The 26,375-nt window shown below is 41.3% G+C and overlaps 1 protein-coding gene across 1 annotated transcript; it reads right to left on the bottom strand.

Annotated features, from left to right (window-relative positions):
* Positions 1-200: 200 nt before the first annotated feature.
* On the bottom strand, positions 201-22,880 carry kcnc4 (potassium voltage-gated channel, Shaw-related subfamily, member 4). The gene is made up of 4 exons (XM_083974742.1): positions 21,599-22,880; positions 7,388-8,324; positions 6,361-6,537; positions 201-2,075 (listed from the first exon to the last, which is right to left on the bottom strand). The coding sequence occupies exons 1-4, from the start codon at positions 22,217-22,219 to the stop codon at positions 2,008-2,010; spliced, it is 1,803 nt and encodes a 600-aa protein (XP_083830868.1). The 5' UTR covers positions 22,220-22,880; the 3' UTR covers positions 201-2,007.
* Positions 22,881-26,375: the final 3,495 nt, after the last annotated feature.

The following is a 26,375-nucleotide window of genomic DNA, read 5'->3' as shown; positions in this document are numbered from 1 at the left end:
CTGCAAACTGTGCAGTTAATGGGAAACATGCAGATTCCATAGTGCAAGCTGTGAATGAAAAATAAAAACACAATCCGATTTTATCTTCAACACCGGGGGGGATGGATTTTATTTGTATTTCTGCATAGAAACACATGCCTACATGATACAATATCCCATACACACGCACATTCGCACACACACGCACGCACGCACACACACACACACACACACACACACACACACACACAAAACATCTGACAGTTTTGATTAGGTGTCAATCCATCACAGTCACCTGTACAATCCATAACGGGGAGATATGAAACTGATGTGCTGTGTGCTTCTCCATCACATTCAAGTATATATACAACAGGAAAAACAGGAAATAAGGCTAAAAAGGGGGAATTATCAAAATAATATTCTTTCATTATTGTCTAAAAGTGATTTCCTGGTGCGTAAGCACGTGACACTGAGAGGAGCAAAGAGTTTAAGGAATGATCCAGAATATTGTTCTGTGCTACATACGTACAACTGTTCTTATACATAATTACAGACGTCTGGGTCAGCATAGAAACTAATGAAGTCTAAGTCTAATGAGGATGAAATCATGTTTCCCTTTGTTTATTAAACATAAGGCCACTATGGTAGACCATGAGGAATATATTATAAGTCACAATTGAAAGAAACAACACTTCTTCTGCTTCTTTCTCCATGGAAACATGTAACAGGATTTCTACAGATCCGACACAAGAAGTGTTAAGGAACAAATCTAATTACGTTACTGCACAGATTTAACCTCCATTACTCGACATGAGGCACAAGTGGAACTGATGGCATTGCACTGCATGTATTTTTTACTAACGATGGTGCTGAAAATCTACCATGTAATTTAATAGTCTACATTTGGTCCTGACTCAACCAGCAATGATGCATCAACTGTATACGGCTAATGTAATAGACAGACAATACTGCTCCATTGATTTTTTTTTTCTCCTTTGTTAAACTCTCTTATTGTACAAGGATTTACAAACAGTGTGTTGCCTGAGCAGCGTCCATACTGAGCTGTGTCTTGACAAAATATCTGTGTGTCGTCCCTGTGGTCAGTGTTAAAAAGCAGTGGCACAACAGAAGGCAGAGACCGGATGATCAACAGAGAACTAGGGCTTGTTTGCTTGAGGATTTAAAAATGATTTCAAGTTCTTATCTAATCCTAGTTCACAGTATGAGTTAATCTGTACAAACCCATATTCACAAGTGCTTGGGCATTCTTACTCGTTAGTTAACAACATGTATAGATATAAGACACTAAAAAGTTCCCAAAGGACAAACTGTCTCTGTGCATATTACTAAAAACATGAAAAAAGACACGCTAACAAATGTCATGAACAAAAATGTTGTCAGTGGTTTAAAACAAACACTTAAATAAAAAATATATATGTTTCAAATTGTTAGCTTTTCTCTACAATATTAAACAGTCATGACTAAATAAGCTGCAGTTTAAAAACCAACACCCTATCAAACGCTAGACACAAAAACTCAGCCAATACACTTCATCAGGACTGATGTGTGTTGGATCAGATTTGATTGAAAATGACCAAACTGTGACAAGATTCAGATTCAAATAAAATCCTGATTGGTTGAGGGAGATATGTCACCTTTTACAAACAGACGAGCATGAATGACATTGCTCATGAAATAATCAAAACATTTCCAAATCTGTGTGTTCATGTTCATGTAGCAAATTTAAAATACATTTGACAGTGTTAGATCATGCAATGCATGCAAAATGCTCAGTAACATGTAAATGTGTGTTGGTGTGGTGAATCTGCTTTGCAGCTGAATTACCACCATATCATAGTGGGTGCACTCTATGACAAATGAAAAAAAAAGGCCTGGGTCTGAATAAAATGAATATGCTCTGCACTTCATTGAGGAAGGAAAAGAAAGCAGGGACCAGAGGTGAAGCTCTGCACGGCATGTTCTCCACTGCGACTTCATGCTCTTTCTCCTTTTCATAGCCAATCAGCATCAGGTCAGAGTGGTGACCTCCGGCTGAGCGTAGTTTCCAGTGGCAGCGAGGATGTCTTTACAGCTGTCTATAGAGAAACACAAAGGAGAGCAACAGAATGAAGCACAATGAATCCTAATATGAGCAAGAAAGATGTAGAAAATACACCTGGAACGTCTCTGCTGATCAAAAGCTGAACCAGTCAAAGCAGAGCCGTAAGCAATGGATATTTGAGTGATTAGTTAATCCTTTGATTGTTTTGTTTTTGATTGACATTTTTTAATCCATAAATATCAAAAGAGTAAAGACTGCCGTCAATTTGAGGAAACCTATTGGTAGCAATCATCCAGAGGAGCAGCAGTCGCCTGTGCAGTATATGCACATGCTGCTTCCTCTTTGAGAGGTTTGCCACACCATCATTAGAAAACTGAGCTGACAGTCTTTGCGTCGCAGGCGTAATGTGCCAATAACAAAGTGCCTTCGACCGGGACACTGTTTGCTTTTTGTGAGTATAAGCTGTGACAGTAAGTGCTAACACTGTCACAGACTCCCTGTGACAACCTTAATCACCTAAAATCCACCAGCATTTTGTTCCCACTGTAGGGTGGGCAAACCATTTCCTGTCACTGATAACCATCTGAGCATCTTCAGACCTGCTGCATCCATTTGTCCTTTCCTCTGTTTCCTGCCATACTGCTCTGGTGAAATATTATTCATACCTTATATCTTGCAACCCTGGAATCAACCAAACACCATCCCCTATGGGCACGGCTCTGAAGAGCAGAGTCACAGTGCTTTAATCTATTTCCATCTAACTAATATGGCTGCAAATATAAAGGCGTTTTTTTTGTTTGCCAGGCAAAAACAACTTTGAATTCTACCACAACAGTTTTTAACATTGTTAGGAAATAGTGAAAAGTCCACTTTAACCCTTTCTGCAGGTAATGTGCACTAAAATGTGTTGTGTATGTGAGATATTCTCTTGTAATAGACTGGGATGTCATTATCCACATACTCACCAGATACAGCGCTCAAGATTGAATTACCCCCTCCTCTCTCTTCCAAAGATTAGTTTTGAGGTGTTCTGGCTTTGCTCAGCTTTCCATTGTTTTTGTCTCTGCGATCAGGATAAAGCCAGCATGGCGATCTCATGAGCTGACCACATCATTTAGAGACCTCAGCGTGAAAACAGGCTCCGGTCGGTTAATGTTCCTCATGTGCTTATGTCTTTCCCACTGTGACCATGAGGCTGTAAATTTCATATTGACAGCTGAGTTCCTCCCATGAGCATAACTACAGGTTCATAAACACCCCATCTGGCTGAAATAACAGAGGTTGTGTGATTTTGTTTTTTCATCAGCAATGTGACAACATGCCATTAACCTACACCAGTCTACAACGCTCTACACATACAGCGATTGACAAGGCTTTCAGGAAATACATTCAAATACAATTTCCTTGTAATGGGCTATAGAAAAAAAAAAAGCAGGAGCATATAGTCTCAGAGGAGCCAGCCTGCAGTAAGTGCCCCATTTATGTGTTGTTTTTTCCTCAACAGTGATGTGCTAATGAGTTTTGCAAGAAAAAATGCATCTCAGTAAAGTGCAGCTTTGCAGGAAAACACCTTCAGTGTTGTCGGGCTGTTTGCAGACGGGAGTCAGGATGTTGACTGGGTGGGATGTGTGCTCAGGATGTCAGGAATGAATCCACGACTGCCAAATTTAGAGCCTCTTCTCACAAGGGGCTTTTTGGGTACTTTGGGAGGCTCAGATGTGAGAACCAACAACCATTAAAGCAGGGAGAGATGACAGGATACAGCGGATGCCCACTGAGAGAATTAAAGGAACATCGTCTTCTTCTTTGTGTCTGCGTTACCTGTTCCGCTGTTTAAAATAGTCCCACTTTCAGAAAGTTGGCTTTGCGTGGTAAAAAATATCTGTCTGAAGCTCCTAATGACCAAGACAGTCCACGGTTTAAGGTCCATCAGTGCAACCACAACATGACTGAGTGGATCAAATCTACATTTCACATGCACTTGAACCCTAAAATGAATCATGACGTTATCTCTCTTCTTATGCTTTGTATGCTTAACAAACACTGGCTCATTTACAGACGTGTATCCAATCATATTAATCAGGTATATACTGTATGTATATATATACATGCTAATGTGTGGGGGATGATCTCTGCAAGATCAACATTGCTCTTTGATTCATTGAGAACTGCCTTCAACAGTACAGCCTTTTCCGACTAATCTTATTATCTACAGTTTGGTTTATATTGTCACTTCCTTGTGTGTTTTGTGTTGCACTTGCATTGTTGTCGGACTGCCTTACCCTAACCCTAGCAGCACTATGAGGATACTAATTGAGGGGAAGGCTCCTTCGCTGAGAGCACAGAGACAGATGGATGATGCAATTAGTACTACAGACCTCTTCCATTGATTTCCTTTTGATCTGTCTGATGAACAATGACTAAAATCTGCCTTTAGTCAGTTGGAGGCTACAAGAGAAATGACAGACATTCAGGAGGCAAGTGAGCACATACCATAGGGTTTTCTCAAACCTTTTCGGCTCATTGTGGTAATTTATCTCAAGCTTTAGCCATCTTAGTTGCAACTGAAATGATTATTCCACGCACATACTATCTATTGAACCAACCATAACCCTAACCCTAAGCCCTCAGATGATGAACCCAAATACTGTACTTGCCATCATCAGGTCAAAATTTAGAATGTGTCCAGGCAATGCAAAACTAATGAACATGGTAAACATTTAAAACTTTATTACTGTGTTATTGTGTTGTCATGCAGATATTAGCTCAAAGCATCATTCTGTACAGGTTCACAGACTTAAGACTCTTATTGTTGTTACATGAAGTCGCTGAAGTTGAGCGGGTATGACATCATGTCATACAGTATATTGTACTAAGCAGTGCCTCAAAAAATAAAACAGACCTTTTAGCTAGCTTTTAACTGTTTCTGTGTCTGTTAGCAAGTTAACCCTCTATGGTACGCATTATGATGCCAATGTGCCAAAATGTTTGGAGTGTTTTTTTGTCTCAAAATAGACAAAATAAACATAATCTAAAGACATTTTTAAAAATTATTTATTTTTGGAAGTTTTGGGGATTTTTTGACTGTAGGCAACATTGTACCATTACGGTTCATCATACTGTATTAGAAACACCAGTCTCTGTAGACTTTCACCTTCACTGGCCTCATCCTTAGACTTAGACTTTATTGTTGTCATTGTTGCATGCACAACGAAATTGGTCGCAATCCCAGGTGCAAAAATACAGCAGGAATAGACAATAAATTAAAAACAACAATTTAAAAACTCTATAAAAATGTATCCCACACACACACACACACAATACCTATTGCACAGTTTACTAGGCATTTAGGGCAGCAACGGCTCTTGGGTAAAAACTGTTCTTTAATCTGTTTGTTTTTGCTTTAAGAGCCCTGTATCTCCTGCCTGATGGCAGCAGCTCAAACAAAGGGTGACCAGGATGTGATGAGTCCCCCAGTATGTTCCTGGCCTCATCCAAATTCTCATTCTCATCTTCCTCATCATCATCATAATAGCCTGATATTTACTTTACTGCATCCAAAATCAAATGTATTAAGGATAAAAAAGTATCATAGTCTCATAATGCAATATTGATTCAATAATGGTCCACTGTTGCCTCAAGGCAACATTGCAATTTTCTATAATAGTACGTTGCATTTTAACACGTTTCCATTATTTAATAAGTAAATAAATTGCATGGAACTATTAAAAATTAAACTTTACTAATCTATTAGTGTAAATTTTTTTTTTCCAGATGAAAAAGGGCCAGGAAGTTATGTTTTCAGACTGTTTTAGTGGAGCAAAATGGCAAACCTGTTTCCTTTGAAAAAGTATGCAAAAAAGGGTTTCAGTATGGCTTCTTGAAGGTCATGTGATAAATTAAAGCATTGTTATTGGTTATCTAAGGTCTCCTCTCTTTTGTAAAGTATTACAGCATTAAATGGGATGAATTGTGGAGATGTGACAGGCCAAAAAGTGGTATGTTGCCCTCAGGCAACATAGTACCATAGAGGGTTAAGTTCTCCTGGGTGCAGTTTTTAGATAATTTTATGCCTTTATTATAGCAAAGATGGAGAAAGACATGAAATACAGGCAGAGACTAGGGAAAGAAATTAATTTGTTGTTGCACTGGTTAAAGAAATACAAATACTTGGTGACCATCAGACTCAACTTTGAAAGTTTTCATTGAAGTGAAGTGAACAGGAGCTACAGAGCAATGAGTATTGTACAGTACAATCTAAAACACAACAAACAGTAAATGTGAATATTCAGGTGCACACTGACATGTAGGTAACCTACCAGTATGGACGTTGGGGTCTCCAGAGGTTAGGAGGAAGCAGGTGGCCTCTTTCTTGGTCTTGTCTCGCCCTCGGGTGCACCGCAGGGACCACTTTTCACTGGGGGACAGCGGCTGGGTCAGGCTGCAGCCCTCCTCCTCTGAAAGGGCCACATTTGCATCTCCATTCTGTTTGGAATCTGACAGGACGACAAAAACACACAGCAACGTAAATGCCAAAGCTTTTACGGAGCCTCCCCCCCAGGGCCTAGACAAAGGCAGAGGTATATTGCATAAAACTGGTATTTTTCTGCGATGAAATCCAATTTGTCCTATGTTATAAGGAATAATTTGATCTTGGCGCGTTACTGTCTTTATGACTAAGCATGATTCATCCGTCAGGCAAACTGAAAAGCCTCAGGACTAAAGAAAGAAAGAAAAAACAAGACAGGAGTAAAAATAAATAAATACAAAAAGACTAGAAAAAGTCGCCATTTATATTAGATACAGGACCTTTTAAATATTTATAATGCCGATTCAAAAAGATGAATGATCCACTTAAATAATGGGTAAAACTAAATAATCTTCCCAAATTAAAAACATAATAAAATATAATAAACAATAACATTAACTCAAAGAATGAGTTAACCCAAATTACAAAAAAGAAAACCTCACTTACTTCTAGTGGCATCTAGCCATCCAGATACTTTTGACTTTATTTAAGTTCCATCTAATAATGGGGGTAAATGGAAATTTGTTGAGAACAAAATTACTTAAAGGTTTAAATATATCCTTCCAGCCACAGGGTTCCTGTTGTTGTGGATAAACCACATAAAACAAAGATAACCATTTTATGAGAGTGTATTAATGTGGTGGGTAGTGAGGTCTGTAATTTATCTCTAACATCAATCTTTTATTTTTCAATGAGATGAGTGCCTCAGAAAACAAAGCACGAAACTCTCTGAGTGGCCACACATCACAAATGTGAAAAGAGAATGTTTTCTGTAATTTGAGAGATCTGAACCTTTAATTATGGCACTGAGGCCTGACCTGAACGGTTCCTGCTGACACTCTCTTCTGCAGCCAGTGGACATGTGTCGCTCTGCGTGCTGTCTCTGTGTGAGTTTGTTTCTGACTTCATGTACGAGGCAGAGTCCGTCGGGGCGTCGGGGTTCGGGTTGTGCTTCTTCTTCTTCTTCGGCAGCTTCTGTTTGGCCATCGCCAGCGAGTAGTACATCCCAAAATTATTGACGATGACTGGCACCGGCATGGCGATGGTCAGCACCCCCGCCAGCGCGCACAGGGCCCCCACCATCATGCCCAACCACGTCTGTGGGTACATGTCTCCGTAGCCCAGCGTCGTCATGGTAACCACCGCCCACCAGAAGCTGATGGGGATGTTCTTGAAGTGCGTGTGGTTCGAGCCCGTGGGGTCGTCAGACTTCGCTCCGATGCGCTCGGCGTAGTAAATCATGGTGGCGAAGATGAGCACGCCGAGCGCCAAGAAGATGATGAGCAGGAGGAACTCGTTGACGCTGGCCTTCAGCGTGTGGCCCAGCACGCGCAGGCCCACGAAGTGCCGCGTCAGCTTGAAGATCCGCAGGATTCGGACGAACCGCACCACTCGGAGGAAGCCGAGCACGTCGCTGGCAGCTTTAGATGACAGACCGCTCAGACCCATCTCCAGGTAGAACGGCAGAATGGCCACAAAGTCAATGATGTTGAGCGAGTTCTTGATGAAGACCACCTTGCCCGGGCAGCAGACGATACGCACCAGGAATTCAAATGTGAACCAGATGACACAGATGCCTTCCACCAGGGTGAGGATGGGCTTGGTAACCATCTCACTCCTCTGCACTTGGCGTGTGACGTTGCCCTCGACCACCTGCTCTGTCCGGTTCTGCAGCTCGTTGAAGGCTTCATGGGTCTCCAGGCAGAAGGTAGTGATGGACACCAGGATGAAGAAGAGAGAGGCCAATGCGACACCCTGCACATGAAGACAAGACGAATCAGTTGGGCATCAATCATCAGCAGAATGTTGTATCTTACCACAACAAATAATTTACTATGAGTTAACTATATATTAAGTCTGATGTGCATGGTCCAAGAGTTTCCAATAAAGCTTTTGTCTGCAGGATGTGGTTTATGTCATTAAAATTTCTATTGTCTGAAAACTAAACAGTATCATCAATAAAAAGACATGGATGCGCCAATTTAAGTGTGTATACAGAGTGGCAGAAGCAGTGGGTGTCAGGTGATTGACAGTAAGCCAGGACTTAATAATAAACACATGTGCTGTGAGACCAGTTAACTCAGGCACAGACAAAAGTACAAGGATGAATATCAGCATCATTTCAATTTAGCAATTAAAAGTCATAACAAGTCGGTCAGCTGCTGCTCATGAGACTTTGAAAAACTAAACACAAACACATGGAAAATGCACCACAATGTTTGTTTACTGAGACCCATGCAAACAAGAACTACTGTTCAGCTAAGTTGGCAGTGTTTCCAGAAAATGACACACTTTTCTCTAACTTATTACTCACACTGATTAGTGCTTCCATTACCATGAGCCCTGCCAGTCACAGACACCAGGGGGCGCACACATGGCATCAAAACTGAACTAAACCAGCCTTGAGGCTCCTGTGCCAGCTGACTTTCAAATACATCAGGGAGGGAATTGTTGTATGATAACATGTTACAAAAAGGGTTTTTTGTTAATCTGGCAACAAGCCACATACATATATATAAAGGCTGAAGAGGGGAGTAAAGATGAGGAGAGTCTGCAGGATGGTACAGACTCTGGACAATGAGCTGAGTCATGAAAGACTGACTGTGTGTTCACCCACCCTGTTGTCACATTTATTTATCAGACATGTTTCTTTTCTGTCAGTGTTTCAGAGTTTACACAAATACAATATAATATTGTACAACGCATTCACTGAAAATACAAAGCCAATCAATATTGGTAATAATGCTGAACCACTTTGGGTGGATGGGAGGTAAACCAAATAACGTGGCTGCAGAGCACTCACCTGATCCAGAACAATGGCTGTGCCCGTGTCTGTGTTTGTGTTAACATTGTGTGCTTACTCATACCCGATCTGTCTTTATTGTTTACTAAAGCCTGGACAAATTGTAATGCCTCTCCAACCTTTCTAATCTTCCAGCTGGATAAATATGTACCTGTGCCTTGCATGCACTTAGCCATTTTCTCCTGCCGGGGGCCTTTCACCTATCAGCTAGCGTTATAGTGTTTGGGTCTGTGATTAGAAAAAAAAACAAATAAAGTATGCAATGTCCAGGAGGGGAAGCTAATTCACAGTAGACACAGACACAAACAAAATCAATAAGAACTGGACTGTTTTATGGAGTTCAGTGAGCTCGTACTTTATCTTCAAAACACCAAAATCTGAGACATCGCGCACGTAGCGATACAATACATGTCTGCTCATATCTCTATTTTGCACCCAGATAATGTGCTGCTTTCTATCATGACAACCCTCTCTCCAGCTCTGTCCCTGCGGAGCCCTGAGCCGCTCACAGCTCTGCTCCCATGAGAAGACGGCGACTGAGCCGCAGGACAAGAGGGAAGGCCGTGAAGATGAGACTCGGCCCCAGGAGGAGCTCAGAGTTCCCCCTGTTGCATGGAGACACAGTTTCCCTGAATATCACCAGGGTTAACTGCACAGCGTGCAAGTGTGTTACTGTACAGGACTGAGTCACAATGAGACAAACAGCATTTATACGAGACTTACTATGTATTTTATGACAGCTGGATATCACTCCATCACCAGACCCATCACTAGTGCAGCTGCTACTCACTGATGCACTTTCTTCCCTCTTTCATATGAGTGTATTTAAAGATAATTTTAATCTAATTGTATTCATGCAGACTGATTTTTTCCTCTCCTTAAAAAACAGCGTTTGATTAAAAATGAATTTGTTTGAACAGCATTTGAGGACAAAAATGAATGAAGTTCTAATTTACATTCATTCACAGTCTCTCTCTAACAAAAGCACACAGAGAAATCCAACACGTGTTTTCATTGTGTCCTCTCATCCATGATTTCCTGTTGGAAATCTCCCCAGACAAAGGAGCCAGATATGCAGTCACCGCCAAATAATTAAAGTGGTTCATCAAACAGAGGGTCCAGCTTCTGATGCAGAAAACCACTGAGACAATTTCCAGCTTAGAGAACATCTTATGTACAGTAGGTGTATCTACCCATGAGTACTCAGTAGTTAATACAATATCATTATACAAACACATGGGTGGAGTCCAAAGACAGGCACACACAAACATGGACGTTACTAGTCAATACCAGCACTGTCACAGCTCGTAAAGATGGGCCCCGGTTTCATCAGTCCTCTGCGGACTCTCAATTCCTCGATGGATTCGCCACTTGTTGCACGACAGGCCTGAATAATGTCAAGTGTAAACCCCCTGAGGAGGAGCTGTTACAGGACGAGTTTTAGTGGGACTGGATGACTGACCAGAATAACAGTAATCACTCAGTAGGCTACACTGGACCAACACAGTGGCTGTAACTGAAAGAAACCCACTCATTTTACATTTAACATCCTGAGACTACTGAGCATTACATCTAGCATGTTGGGGAGAGTGGAGACGCTTTATTTCATCAGCCAGTTATTAACTACTGTACATGCAGGCACCGTTTGCAATGGTGCTGCAGTTACCAAACAGCTGATGGGTTGAATTTATTTCTGCTCCAACAATGTCTCCCTCAATCATGTCTTGACACAGATATGGCAACTCTGCCTAAATTCATCCATCCTCAACATCCAGGACTTCCTCATTTCATAAAACCTGTAATCACACACTGCTGCAGCACTGTCAACAGAATAATGTCAACACTCGTTGTGTGGATCATCACCACGTAGGAAACACAATGGGTTGTAAACTAAAGCCACCTCATCTGCTTTATAATGAACTTCAGTGTGACACACAGACATGGAAAATGTAAAGACAATGTTACTTTGTGATGCGTTGCCTGGAAGCATGTTCCACATCGGTCCACCATTAATGAAGATGCTGCGTTTTACATGATGCAATGCACATGGAATTTGATGGATAAATACTGTGTTCATTTAACCTTGTTGATTGTGTACTGTCCTGCAGGAAGGTATTGTGAGAATCTGTCCAGTTTTAGTCTTGAACAGCCTTGAAGATAGTGGAGGTATGCAGACGGCTCTCAGGGAGAAAGTTTTGAAAACATCTTCTTTGCAACATTAGTAAGACATGGACGTTACTAGGCAGTCTTTAGGCAATTGAATCAAGTCAACTGGACTTAGTTTTTTGTCTTTGAAGACAAAATCCTTATCCAAGTGGCTTCATCAGTTCGTGTAGACTAGACTGGCTAGTCTGAGACTAGACCAGGCAATATGACGTGTATTCTGTTCGGGGAGCTCCTCTCTCATGACTCTGTTGTGGGAGATTCTGTGAACAACTTGAACAAGGAGACATGACTTCAAGATCCTGAGCTTGGTCTCTCTCTGAATAATAATGTATGGTATTATAATTATACATTATTGATCAATTTGAAAAGTCAGTGTCTTAACTAATAGTATGCCACTTCTGTGTGTCTGTGTATAAAAGCCAAATTAATGTTTTCAAAATTCAATGTCTTTACTTCTCTCATTACTTGAAATGCCTTGGGTTCAAGTCCTTGGTTGCTACAGAGGTTCTAACTGAATATAGATGTGATTCATCACCAGTCATATCTTTGAATTGGTCGCATGCATCTATTCATAATGAGAGAAAAGGCTCCTGCACTGAGCCCTGGTATGAGGAAATGGACAAACCAGCAGCCACTCAATAAAACATGTGAGTCCTGCTGCTGTTCGGATGCTTATGATGAGTGTAGCAGGCCCGGACAGGATCCAGTTTACTGAAATGCCAAACGTTTATCCCTGAACTAAACAGAGCTGGGTGTCTGCAGGCGGGAGGCACCTCTGCAGGGAAGGTGCTGGAGGTTCTGGCACACACAAGGAAAATTTGCTCTGCTCATAAAGGGCTCAACCTGAGAAGTCTAACAATAACATGACACAGCCTGACCTCACACCTGTGTGTGCGTTTGTAGCTGCATGACTGCTGCTTCGCTTGCTGAGCGTCTTTTTTTGTTTTATTTGCAGGCGTTCATATCTTCCAGCATTGCTAAATAAATCTTGTAGCATTTAAATGTGTCTGTACAGTTTATTTAAGGCCTGACAAGAAGGGAGGCCATAATATCATGTTTACAGCTCAGCAGTGGAAAGTTAAGTCACACAGTGCTGGGACGATTATCATAATGTCTCTTTGCCACCACAGAGTGTTTCCATGTTGGTCTAGCAACAATCATTATGAGGCCAAATGAATGTTAACACACATATTTTATTTCCCATTTCCTGGTCAAGTAAATGCAGCTTCACCAATCTTCCTGAGAGTTAAAGCTGATACAAACACCATAGAACGTTATTTATATTACTCGTGCTCCTGTATGTCACTTTGGTTTATCTCTGTCCTGTTGCTCTGGTTCTGTGCTGTGGAAACCGGAGATTTCCTACTGGGGATCAAATAATAGCTTAGATAAGCTATTGCACTTTTTTGGGATTCGTATATTACATTATTTTAGGGTTTCCATTTTATACTGCTCCACTAACAGTTAGAAATCTTTCACTTTTATTTGACTTCATTCGTTTGATAGAGCAGCTCTAATTATGCCTGATAATCAGGCATCTTGTTCACTTTAACAATCATTTGCAGACATTTTTCTTGGCTTAATGACTCTGAGTCTGACGCTCACTCCAGCTTTTTAGCTCTGATTTTGCCACCAAGTCCTGAGGGAAATATTTGTCCCTTTAGCAGCTTGATGCTCAACTATGTTCTTCACTAATTGAGTCTGTCTGCTGCTTGTGGCTCAGCGGATTTATCAGAGCGGGTGAGTGAACCAAAACAATGAGCTAAAACATGCTTAAAACTCTGCATCACCGAGAGGAAATGCACAGGTGAGTCGTACAGTAATTTAATCCATGTTGTTATAATAATACTGATTACAGCTGCTTCTTCCAATACAAATACCAAATAGATATCAATGTATGTGAATGAATGATGATAGAGTTGATATATATAATTCTCTGTAATGAAGACGTGATGACGTCTCTGATGATGATGCCACTGGTGCCAAAAAGCCATCAATTCAAGGTCGTCCGGTGTCAGTGTGTAGACGGAGCAGAGCGGCTCCAGGGGGCGGCTGCCGGTCCCAGCTGGGAAGAATCAGAGCAGGGAGGGGGTGTGACAGGATGCTTGACAGGCAGCAGGCTGTGTGTTGGTGAGCAGCAGCTGGGGAGTCCCATCACTGCTATCACCTCCAGCTGTTCAGCATCGCACCCTGTTACTAACGCACACACGCTATACGCAATAACCAAAACAACAGGCCGCCTGAGCAGTCAACAGCTGCAGAGCCAACGAGAGCAGCTTCTGTGGGATTCGTTCTTGGAAGTCATGTCACACTGATTCGTCCCTGGGAGTCAGTCAGTACACCTGAGGACAGAGCAGAAATAATGTCCACCAGTCGGCCCGTCAGCTGGGTAACCGTGACACAGATGGGCGCGATCAGGAACATCAGCAAAATATCAGAGCGGGTCTGACACAAAGTTGTGATTCACTGCCACTGAAGGGCACTGAGTCATTTTTAGCTTTATTCAAGCATCAATTAATGCATTACAGCAGGGTCAGGACACCGGTACACCCAGAACCACCACTTAGAGCATAACAGATGAGTGATGAAGACCATCAATTGGAGTAGAAGAACATCTTAACAGTGAAAAAGGAGGATAGTGAAAAAGGGGACTGATCAAATCCTTCTTGACCACCAGAGGCATCCCAGTGGGAGTCCTTTCAGTGGCTCTAAAAGCTCCTCAGGGAAACATCCAGGGTTCCTACACATTTGAAATTTCCAAATTCCATACTTTTTCCAGACCCTAATTTAAAAAAAATTCAAATAATTTGTGATATTTGAGTAAATAGTTGTGCATTATATTAAAAAAAATCATACAATTAATCATTTGTTTTCGTTATTCTGAATGTGTATGCCATTATGTCACGAAATCATTTCCAGGAGATTGTAGCTAGGTACAATAGCTAGTACAAAATAATTAACCCAAATAACTTCAGATAAGACCAAACCCAGATAGGTATTAAGATAAATATATTTCCATACAATAGTTTCCATTTTCCATACTTTTCCAGACCTGGAAATGTATAAAATCAAATTCCATACTTTTCCATACTTTCCATACTTGCGTAGGAACCCTTACATCAGATTGATATTTTTGGGTTGAGTCAGTGGGCTGAGCCCCAATAGGAGAGCAACAGGAGGACTTTAGAAACTCTCACAGTAGCTTGACTTGTTTCACATCAGGGGCAGATGGCATGGTGTTGGTGCTGGAGAAGACTGAGAACCACGTCCGCATCTAAACACAGGATATGATTTATGTAACAGATATGTATGAATATACTCTAGACTAGTGAGAGGTCAAAGGTCACTAACTAGGAGTCACTGCAAGGCCAGAGCATGACAGAGGTTACACAGCCACCCTGCCATCACATGATCAAAGCAGAGCTGCATGGAGCTCAGGTTTAACACAGCGCTGCTGGTGCCTTAGACATTCAAACAAGTGGAAAGTTTTGTCTCCAAACAAAGTACGGAGCAGAAGGTTGAGCCAGACATCTCAGTGTGTAGAAAAATAATCACTGAACGTTCAGCGGCATTCATCAAACTCTTTAAAATTTTCAAAGATAGAAGCCAGTAAAAATACCGACTGCACTTAGGGACAGATGTAGAAAATGTGTAACTGCAAAAAAAAAAGAAGAAAAAAAAAAAAGAGGGACATTGTGCTTTCTGTCTTTTTTCCTCTTAGAAAAAAAGTATATTTTCTGAAATCCTACCAAGTTTGGATTTGATTAAAACAAAAAAAAACATTTAACCTGCTCGGTGAACACACAGTTTTTTCATTGTTGTTCAGCTTGAAGATTTTATTTCACATGATTCATTTAATGAAGAGAAAAACTAAACTTTTGCATTCAAAGGGCTTTAAATGAGGAAAAATAGACGGACACCAACAATCCACATCACTGATAATTGCTCTTTGGTTTGTGTAGAAGAAAAATATTTTCACTAACAATGTATTCATTGATTTGTTTTTCTATTATTCTTCTGCAAAAGAAAAAGTCAGAAACTCCTTTCAGACTTATTTGTTGCATCTTCAGAACTCGCAGCGACGCTGCCCTATCTATTTTCGGCAAACAGCTCAGAGCTGAGCAGAATAAACAGCCAACATAATCACACAGGATTACATCGCACTTTCACTGAGGACTCAGTGTTATAAAAGTCTCCTTAACGAGGCTGTGCTGCTTTGATGCCGTGTGAAAAATCAAATCCTGTGTTTCATTCACAGAGCAGCAGAGAAAGGTGTCAGTAGTGTGAAATTCAGGCCCAGAGGAGGAAGCTCAAAACACTTCTTTATCATTTATCAGCTGCGTGTCGCACTAAAACTGTTTTTGTGAGGCGAGAGTATTGTTAATAATCAGCAATAATCAAAACTTGTTCTTATTGAATGATATTGACTGATACTTTCCTTCCTAAGGTCATGTGTTTTCTGTGTCATCTCAGCTTGACCGACACAAGTGAAGTTTTGATGAAGATGAAGATGTAGTAGTGACATTAATATTTATATTGTCCCATAATCACACCCATCTGTAAAATCTTGGCCCATAATATATTAATCAAATCTTTAAAAAACAATTCAACAAGATATAAATGTCTGTGATCTTAACTTAACAATAAAGGTAGGCTACTGCCTCAAGATCAACTCACGGTAACAAGTTTAAAAGTAAATGTAAAAAACTTGACAAATAAATTGGTTATTGGATATTTATACTCAGTTAAGACCAATCAGCCCTAAAGAATCCCACTTCAGTCAATCCCTCAGTCTCATGACATAGACAAATTGATTTCTTCCTCTACGTGGGAGAAAATACGCTTCTCTTTTCTGTGGGAAAAGCAGCTTTAATTGCTCACCACTGATAACAAGGTGCAGCCCATTACCACAGCGGTGATTAATTACAGGCAACGGGGCTGGGGAATTAATGAAATATTGCATTAGGGAGGGCTGAACAAGTGATGTGGTCTGAGCTTAACATTAGCGTCAAGTCTACCTGTCACATGTAGTAGCATAGTAGTGTATCAGAGCTCTACAGGTATTTAAACTGGAGTAGCCCAACACATGGAGTCATTTCAATTAAATCGTATTTCATGCATATTCATTTTTTTTTTAAATATCTAGCCTATTAACACTATTAAAGCAATGATGCCCTTCAAAATTAGATCGATAGAGCAGAAACAGTTGCTCTGTTGAAACTTTATTACCCTCAGACTAAGTATGTTGCAGCAATGACCAAACAAGGCAGGCAAGTAACAACTCATCCAGTTTATGTCTGTATAACAAGATATTGCTAGTGGCTCTGTATTTCTCTTATTAAGCAAGCTGTGCTTTGAGCTGAAAGTTAATATCGTGATGAAGATGCTGATGTTGTTGATGAAAACGAGGGTCATGGGAATGTCATGAGTTTTCCAGTCATAAAAAAGCACCAGACAAATAAAAATCTGATGATGATGCTGGAGGAAAATGTAAGAGATCCTTAGGGTCTATTACAACTCATCCTGGAGGTGCTATAAATCTATAGGCACCAAATTTCAACATGATCCACTCAATACCTGTAAAAGCTAAAAACCTGTATGGTCACAGTGGGTTAAAATGTCGGGGGTTCATCCTCTGCAGACAATTAAATCTGACAATTTGACATATTTTAGCTTGGACCAAAATGGTGGATTAACTGACTCTGCCATCCTCAGTAGCATGATCTATTTATTTATTTTTAAAGGATTTTAGTTCAGATGTGGACGTAGACACAAGAACGGCACAAGTCACTCAAACTCACTCACTGCTCCATTTTAAGTGGAGGGCGATGGAGTGTGCAGCCATGACTGTTACAGTATATTACCCTCTGACTGCGCTGTGTGTTGGAGCTGCTACACTCACAGAGCTGTTCCTCTTGGTTGATCCTGAACAGGATGTGGCTTAAATGATGGACAGATTCACTTCCCTCCGGCTTTTAAGACTCACATTACGTGAGATGAGCGTAGACGCTCTTTGAGACAAAACAAAAAACAAAAACACACAGCCATCAAGGTAACATGAATCTCTCAAAAAGCTTTCTGCATCCTTTCAGAGCGCACACAGAACAAACATACGAACATGAATCGGCTGGAGAGGAAATGGACAAAGAACATTACGCCTTTGTCAATATGCATCCGCCTTCGCTCATTCTTACCACATCCACAGAGACTCGCATTCACGCTGCTGTTTTTTTTTTCCAAAGACCCTCACATAATCTGAATTCACTCATTTACAAATATTGGGAGAGTGGTGAGAGACAGATGTGATTAAGTGGCAGACACAGCGCGGGTCATCTTCACATGGCACCTACGCATCAGCAGCTGTGACTCAGAGATGTCGGCTGTTCTGCTGTGACAGGCTGCAAATGCCACCTGGACAAGAAGCTAAAATAAACATTGTTTGTTGTTAGTGTGTGACTGACGTGCAATAAGAACATCATACTTGTGCAACACTGTCAGAGTTGCTGAAAAGACCATTGAACTCGGAACAGAGATTAGAGAGAGCATCAGCTACTTTCTATCCAGACTAAATGTGTTTTCTTTTTGACTGATGAAAGCTTCTGGTCTTTTGCCTGACAACTCCTGCTGTAGCGACACTCGATACTTGCTTTCAGGTTTTTACTTCACTAAGTACTCTGCCGCTGTTGCTGAGCCATTAGCCATAGCACACTTTCTAAAGCTAACAACAGGACAATATCCCCTGTGGAAGCAATGAAAGAAAACTCACTTCAGCAACAGTTATTGTATCTCTGAAACAAACAGGAGTGGATCTAGTTCAGAATGATAACATTTGAATACAGTACTTATACAACAAAAGGTATTGAATCATTGTGCAAAGTATTACTGTACACTTAAATGAGGAGAAATACACAAGAAATGCATCAAAGGCGTTTCCCTCAACATTATAAAATGTGTAGCATACATTTATGATTCTTCATGTTGTTTAAAAGTTTGTGTTTGTAGTTTTTTTCTTTTTCTTCCTCTGATATATAAAAATATATAAATATATATACAGTGTGATTTACTGTATGCAGATACATACTCCTGTAGCCTTAAAAGCACTCGTGCTTTGAGGACCTTCAAGTGTGAGCCTTGAACAGAATGTGTGGGAACACTTCACCAGCACTGTATTTCGGTCATGAAACAGCATTTTCCTCTATTCTCAGTATTTTTGCTATAATTTCAGAACAAGCGAAAAACTGCTATTCACATCACAGAGCAATCTTCTGAACATGCAGAGATAAATGTCTATTTTTTTTTTTATAAAAAACAAAACATATGTGTGAAGTGATAGTTAAGAAGTGGGGTCCTGGAGACTGCAGAGCAACAACTCAAGAAATGAATAATATCTGTGCCTCACAACAAGACTATAACAAATTTAATGAGAAATGACTGAGTAATTTCATTATTCTACACTCACAACATGTTTCAGAGCAACATGACTGAAACAATAGGTGTATTGATTGAAGGGTTTATGGAGAGAAAAATAAATACCCCAAAATTATGAAAGATTTTCTGGTCTCTGTTTCTCAGATGTGAGTATTTGCCACATTCGATGGTAATAACAAAAATAATCATTGAAGACATCACCTTGGCCTCTAGGAAAATACACTTTTCCATTATTTTCTGACAGTTTATAAATACAGAGCCAGAGGTTAATCGAGGCCGAATTTAACGGACTGATTGTAAATTTTGAAAACTGGATGGATGTCATCCAAGCCTAGTTAATGTTCACAAATAGAGAGCTACTGGCAACTTGGTTTTTGTTTTTTACCATTAACCATCTAATACAATTAAAGAAGAAGCTGTGTGTTGACCGAGGATTTGCTAGACTTTTCTTTTTCGGTGTCATGAAACAGAACAAATTAAATCAGGGGTTTGTTTTTTGGCTTCTCTTTCGAGGATATAGTCTTTCAGTTCCTTTCATGTGTGCTCCTGGAAACACACACAACTGAGTGAATGAGCGAAACTGCTGTGAAGCTATAAACTGTGGTTATGCAGCCAAAAACTCAGCCAGATGCCATGTTACTGAGTGATGGAGTTACAAGTCTAACTATAACATTTTGTGCCCTGTTCCCCAGAAACTTGTCTCATAGACTAAATGATTAGTGCTGACTGTCTGAGAGCAGCTATGATCACCAGCAGTCATAACATGTCAAGGTTAAGGACTCCTGAGAACTGATCTGTGCCCTGTTCTTATTTATCTTTAAACTAGAATTAACACCTGCCTCCATCACTCAGACTAGTTTCAGGTCACATCACTATGGAGGGTTATATAAAATATCAGTCATTTGTCGTGATTGCTGTATGGCTTTGGCAAATCAGTTCACCTGAGTCTCAATTCATGTTTGTACCAAATCTAAAAAAAAAGTTCTTCCAAGATGTGCAAACATATAGAGGGTATGCATATGTACGTGACGTCACGGTACTCGGAAGTCGAGTGGGAGAGCTGCCGAAATTTAAAATCGAGGAAATTAACGGGGCAATTTTCTCCAAGCCCATTAAAGTCTGATATGTCTGCTTTGTCAGCATGCATGACCTAACAGAACTACGTCTTACTTTGACCGAGTTACATTCAAGAACAAGAACCTGTTTTCAGTGACGGAAATTAAATTTGATTGATCCGCTGTGTTAACCATTTCAGGTGTCATAGTTATGATGGTCAGACTTTTTCAGTGTAGAAGCAACTCAGGTTTAAGTGTCGGGAGTCACTGTCGGGACGAATGTAACAGCTGTGATTTTATCCCTCTGCACATTAAAGGAGAATTCCGGTCATTTTTGACCCCTAAATCGTTGTCCTGATGGTCACCCAGTGTTGGGGGGAGCAAAAAACGCGACTAAAATTGATGCAGGAAAATTTGGTTACTGTTTACATCTAATGGCTGAGTGAATAAATTAATTTTGAAATGATTCAATGATTTCTGGCAACATGCCAGTGTCTGTGGACCAGATGGTTTTGGGGAGCAGGTACAGATCATTGTCGAGTCCTTCTGACCTCAACTTGTTTGGATACTACATCTTTTACCCGGTTTCGCTGTGTCCACCGCTATCCTTCACCACGTTGAGGGAGGTTTGTTTTGCCACTCAGTCCGAATGAAAGGGGCGTGTCCCAGGGGAACGTGACGTAAACGCATAATCCTCTATAGACAGAGAACCAGGAAAAAGATGCTTGTAGCTCTGGTAATCAACCACCCAGAGACATAAAACGGGACATGTAGAAAGTTTGTGACGACTGGTGAGTGAAAAATCCGCAATTAGTCTTCATCATCTTATATTTTGGCCATGAAGGAATCACACAGATATTAATCTGTTGTTTGAATCCATGTTTAGAGAGAGCACCTGTCTGTGCCACTACCACCTGTTTACAATATCCATATGTTTATGTTATGTAAGACACAGTGTGAGACACTGCACCTGCCTGCTGCTCTCTGTGATAGTGCTCGGTAGTTCATCTGTTGATGCACATGCAGGGCTGTTCACTGATGTGGCGCTGACACAACCATGACTTTACCAGAGGGGCCCCTTCAGAGTGCTCCGGCCCCCTCTGTGCTCAAGAGTCTAGCTTCACTCCTGGATCATTCAAATTACAGTGTTGCCAGAGAGAAGATGTGCATATGTTTGAATTGTTTTATGTTTTACTGTGGTCTGTGATGATTTTACTGTAGCCTATATGGGAAGCATTACGACTCTAACTGACTCTTGAAATCAAAGTGATATAGATATTTATGTGGTCTATAGCCTATCCAATCAAACCAACAGGTAGTGAGTAATCCTGACTGGGAGAGTGTGGATATCATAGTTCAGATACATAACAGTGCACAGTACAAAGTCACGGTTGTACCTGTTGAACCTGTAGCAGCAGCAGCAGTAGCTCACTGAGCCTCAGAGAGACACCTGTTGATGGGCACATGAGCGCCTTTTTCCCCTGGATGGAAAATCACTTGAAGGCTTTTTATGGTCTCTCACTGACATATGGCCACTAACGCTCAGCTGAGAGGAGAAAACACCTGTGTGCACTCACCCTGGCTGCTCTGGAGGAGTAGGGGTCGTCAAACAGGGCCCAGACCTTCGGCTGCCAAACTTCGCAGCAGCCCCTCGACCGATCGGGACAGTCCTCGATGCCGAACCGCCTCGGCATCTCCCTGTCGTCGTCGGTGTCGTCGGGGTCCGGCGGTTCAAATATCTCCAGGGCCTCCTCCGCGTCTCGGTGCTGCCGGTAGGTCATCCAGCAGCACGGCTCCACGTCGGTCTCGTCGATCCCCCAAAACGCCAACTCCTCCTCGAAGAGCGGCCCGCAGACGTCCGCCGGGCAGTGCAGCTTGCCGGTCCGGTAGTAGTTGAGCACGTAGGCGAAGATGCCCGGGTGTCTGTCGAAGAAGAACTCGGTGGCGGCGCTCGGTGGGGGCGCAGCGTCCGCGTCGGAGCTGACCTGCGGGTCCGGGTCCGCCAGCCATGCCAGGCGGGTCCCCGGCAGGGTCCTGAGGGTGCTCTTGTAGGTTTCATGCCGGGTGCCGCCCACGTTGATGATAATTTTGTCCGAGTCTTCCCCCCGGGCCATCTCCTCCTTCAGACATGATTTAGACGGAGGTTTGTTGCCTGACTTGCGCCCTCGGTAAGACGAAACACACACGGAGCTTATCATTGAGAAGCAGAGACCTTCTGGCCGGTCGCCCCCTCCGTTATAAACTGTTGTCCACTCAACACTAATCAAAGCATTAACGCACAGTGCGCCCTCATTTCAGACCCCGGTCCTTGTGGCTCATCTGTCCAACAGCGCTGGTGCAGCCAGCACCAAAGTGAGACGCTCAGTAAAAAACCACCTGTTACAAAAATAAAACTGGTGAAGTCTGGTGCCGCGACAGTCAGACCGCAAGGTGTGTGTTTTAAAATGCCGTCGTCGATTCAACCTGATGTCTCCAGAGGTTGCACTTGTTCCCCGTCCATCAATACAAGCTCACTGCCAATTAAAACACAGATTATTGGCTAATTAAGCGCGGCCTGCAGCATGAGCCACTGAGCCTTGAGTAACATGTCACTCCTCAGCCTCTGATTGACAAAATCTTTATCCAAATTCTGCAACAACAAAAAAAAAAAAATAATAATAATAAATACAAATTTAAAAAATAATCCACAACTATTATCTGACAACTTTTCACGAAGAAACAGGAGCAGGATCCAGTCGGTGCAGTTTAATCTCCCAGCAGCTCTCCCCCACCTCTGTGAGCGCTCAGCTTCGCGTGCCAGATGTGGGGTTGTTTTTCCAGCTGGGGATCTGTTGCTTCTCCACAAGTAGCCTGTCTTCCCCTTAGCGACACAGCCCGCTCAGATGGTGCGTTTAACAACAGGCTCCACCGTTTAACTCTTTGGCTGCCGGCGGGAGGTTGGCGCATTATTGAACCACTCCCTCTAATTAGAACAAGATGATTGGCTGTTGAAGTCTTATCAGTATATGTGTATGTGAATGTGTATGAGCGAGAGAGAGAGAGAGAGAGAGAGAGAGAGAGAGAGAGAGAGAGAGAGAGAGAGAGAGAGAGAGAGAGAGAGAGAGAGAGAGAGAGAGAGAGAGAGAGAGAGAGAACTGTTTCATCAGCCATTCATTTGCTCTTTTGCAGGCTTGGTGTTAGGTCTGGGTCATCATGGGAGCAGGCTGAAGACCAACAATTTAAGATTTAATATAGAAAAGAAATAGCAACAAGTAGAACAGATTCGTTGTCCTATATATATATATATAATGATGTCGACTCCTGCAGGTGAAGATGTGAGGGACAGTGAGGTGGTAGACACTGACTCACTGATGTGCACAGAAACAACCACATTTAGCAGGTGTTGTTTCATTGCAAGTCATGTACACAAATGAACATATTAAAATGGTAGGAGGATTAATGTTGAATCTTCAGCAGTGATCAGAAATCAGCTGTAAGATCGGGTTTTATCATTATTATTTAGCCACTATGAGTCTGATCCAACAGGTAGTCTCCAATATGTTTACAGTACTCAAGTCATGATGTGGCCGACAGACACAGCCTGTTAGTGCCACCTAGTGGATCCTTCTGTGAACAATATGTAAGTGTAGAAGAGCTGTTCAATGATGATTACCACTTGGTTTTGATTATTTGTCTCAGTCGATTTGATGCCATTATCATATCCGAAACATCATTCTCACTGCTGTTCATGCAGTTCTCAGAATATTGAATATATTTGTCTTAACACAAAATCACCAGTCCAAAAGGCTCCAAAACAATCAAAACCTTGTTGACGTATTGACACCTAAAAGGTCAGGCGGTTCAACGTTGGACACAATTGTAGGCACTGAATTCTCTCCATGACATCAAGCCTGTGTGCATGTGAAACAAGACATTTTTTTCTTTTATATAATCTTGTGTATTTTATCAGAGCAAATATTGTCTCTGTCTCTCATCATCCTGAGAAATAGCCTACGGGGTCCAACGGCTCCTGCTAGGAAGTCTCCAGAAGACTGACGTGTCTCTCAGGTCAGTGTCCTCCACTTCGTTCAGCAGAGCGACATCGTCAGTGATCAGTGCAGGAGGATAAAAGACCATCTGTAGATCATATGTGGTCCAGGTAATTACACAGGAGAAGACATGCCAACTGGAGATTCAGTCATTTTCCCTCATATCCTCTCAATTTAACTTCCTCTCCTGTGTTGCCATGGCAGCCAGTCACATCATCCCCCTAAATTGTTGAGATGTGGTTTTGCCCATAACTCCTTACAGTATGTTGCCATCTGTCCCCTCTGCTGGCAGCAGCACTAACCTGTTTTTTTCTGGTTGTATTATGTACTTATGACCCGACCTCCTTCCTGACTGTTTGTCCTCCTCCAGGTTTCCATGCACTGACTGGACAATATTTTTGCAGACTCATGGTTCTGCCTCGGTCCATGTTTAAAACTAACATCTGCTGTGTTTCTGCTGCTCAGAGACCAGTGGGCATTGTTGTACAATGAGAGATGTGGATAGAAATAGAAGTGCTGTAGCTCCAGAACCTAATTAGTAGATAACATTAAGAATATTCAATAATACATGATTAACAATAGTAATTAATTGCATCCATTCATAAAAAGATTGATTTTTATGATATAACAGTGGTGGTCTCTGATTAGTGAGGTGGACCACCATACAGCCATACGACACTGTGGAAAACTCTGCAGTAGGCTACTTGAATGTCCAGACCAAGTGGCACTAATTAGGTTATTATGGGATGTGCTGCAGGGGCTCCTGCTGTTGCTAGGAGACCGACTATAAATAATTTAAACCTGACCTGAAACATCCCCTGAACATCAGAGTATTATTCCCTCTACTTGGTAAATGTCAGTCTGACCTGACTGAGGTCATGATGCTGATGTTCAGTGTCACATCACAGATCTGATGCAACATTTATGTGTCACAGTCAGTGACATATATATATATATAAACATAATCCTACATCCCTAAAAATTCAGGGTTGGAAACTACAATGGGGCAAACTGCAGAAGAAGCAGCTTTGTGAACACATGGAGCTGATTGAAATGACTTTGGTCAAGTGACATCTTATAGAAAAGAACCCATTTTATTTTTTCAGTTTGTTCACATATGAACAGTGAGAAAATACTTTCATGCTATGGTCATTTCTATTGTTCATACTCTAGTGCACTTTCAATTGGAAAAAAACAAAAACAATATTAAATGGACAAAAGCCTCTCACCTTCCGCTGCTCAAAAATGTGTCCTGCTGAGAAAGAGGAAAGAAGAGACAGAGGGCACATTACAGCTGCTTCAGGGAGAGGACACTGTGACACTGCTGTTGTCCCATCAGACAAACCAAGTGTTGGTTTTTACCTATACCTCCAGTTTTTCTGTGGGTGAGAACCACTCTGTCTTTGCTCCATGGTCATCTCCACTCACCATCGCTCTGAAGGAAAGGAAAGACCAACAGGAGGAGAGCAGCAGGAGATCCAATCCAGAGTCTCTCAGCTGCCTATACAGGTGGATGTGGATGAGATCAGAGTTTTGACATCATGTCCTCGTCCCTCGAACAAAGGGCCAGAGCACAGTGTTCTCCCATCCATTTCTGCTTCATCAAATAAATGCTTCAGTTGGTAATAATGATGAACTTCATTTTATTCTCTAGATAAGTTTGAGTCTTTAAGATGTAGTTTCAAGTCTCATTCCCTCTAAATATGAACAAACCGTTTCACTTTAACATTTCAGAATCTGTAGACAGGATTTTGCCTTTTTATAGTGAGTAGTATTATCTGATAGATATCCTTTATTTCATATCTTTTTAATTTGTACCTGCTGGTGTTTTTAAATATAATAATATTTAAATATTAGATAATAAAATGCAGATGTTTAAGTTATTTTTTACTTCTTAACATGTAGACACGTTTTTACTCTTGTTCATGGTCAGTAGAAATGTTTAAACCCCTTAGTTTCTTTTCTCTTTTTAAGTTTGAATTATTTCATGTTTTTCTATGATTTTTAGTCATTCCCCCTTGGATTACAGAGTTCATGATAAGCTTCTTCGTAGAAGTCTTTACTTTTTAATCCCCTATATTTTATAAATGAGTTTTCACAAATGTGTTCATTTTTAGTGTCTTTTCAGGTGTTTATTGTATTATCAAACACCCTTTTCTTCCTGTGTTGTGACATGTTCAAGGATTTAGGCTGAGTCAGAGATTCTGAGGGGAACAATTGGGTTAAAATATTTTCTGCTCTGTTACCATCACTGTCTAAGAGGGAGGAGTATGTTAAAGATGATTGAAATCATCACACATCAAACATAATGGCCATTTCTAGCATC

Source organism: Trachurus trachurus, assembly GCF_905171665.1.
Source record: "Trachurus trachurus genome assembly, chromosome: 7".
NCBI lineage: Eukaryota > Metazoa > Chordata > Actinopteri > Carangiformes > Carangidae > Trachurus > Trachurus trachurus.
This window is presented reverse-complemented; position numbering and strand designations above follow the sequence as displayed.

What these genes read in the sequence shown, in the direction of transcription:
- kcnc4 (XM_083974742.1), bottom strand. Translation starts at nt 22,219, where the DNA reads ATGATAAGCTCCGTGTGTGTTTCGTCTTACCGAGGGCGCAAGTCAGGC. An exon ending in TGTCAGCAGGAACCGTTCAG is followed by an intron (nt 6,538 to 7,387) that starts GTCAGGCCTCAG and finishes TCGTCCTGTCAG; the next exon opens with ATTCCAAACAGAATGGAGAT. An exon ending in AGACCCCAACGTCCATACTG is followed by an intron (nt 2,076 to 6,360) that starts GTAGGTTACCTA and finishes GTTTCTCTATAG; the next exon opens with ACAGCTGTAAAGACATCCTC.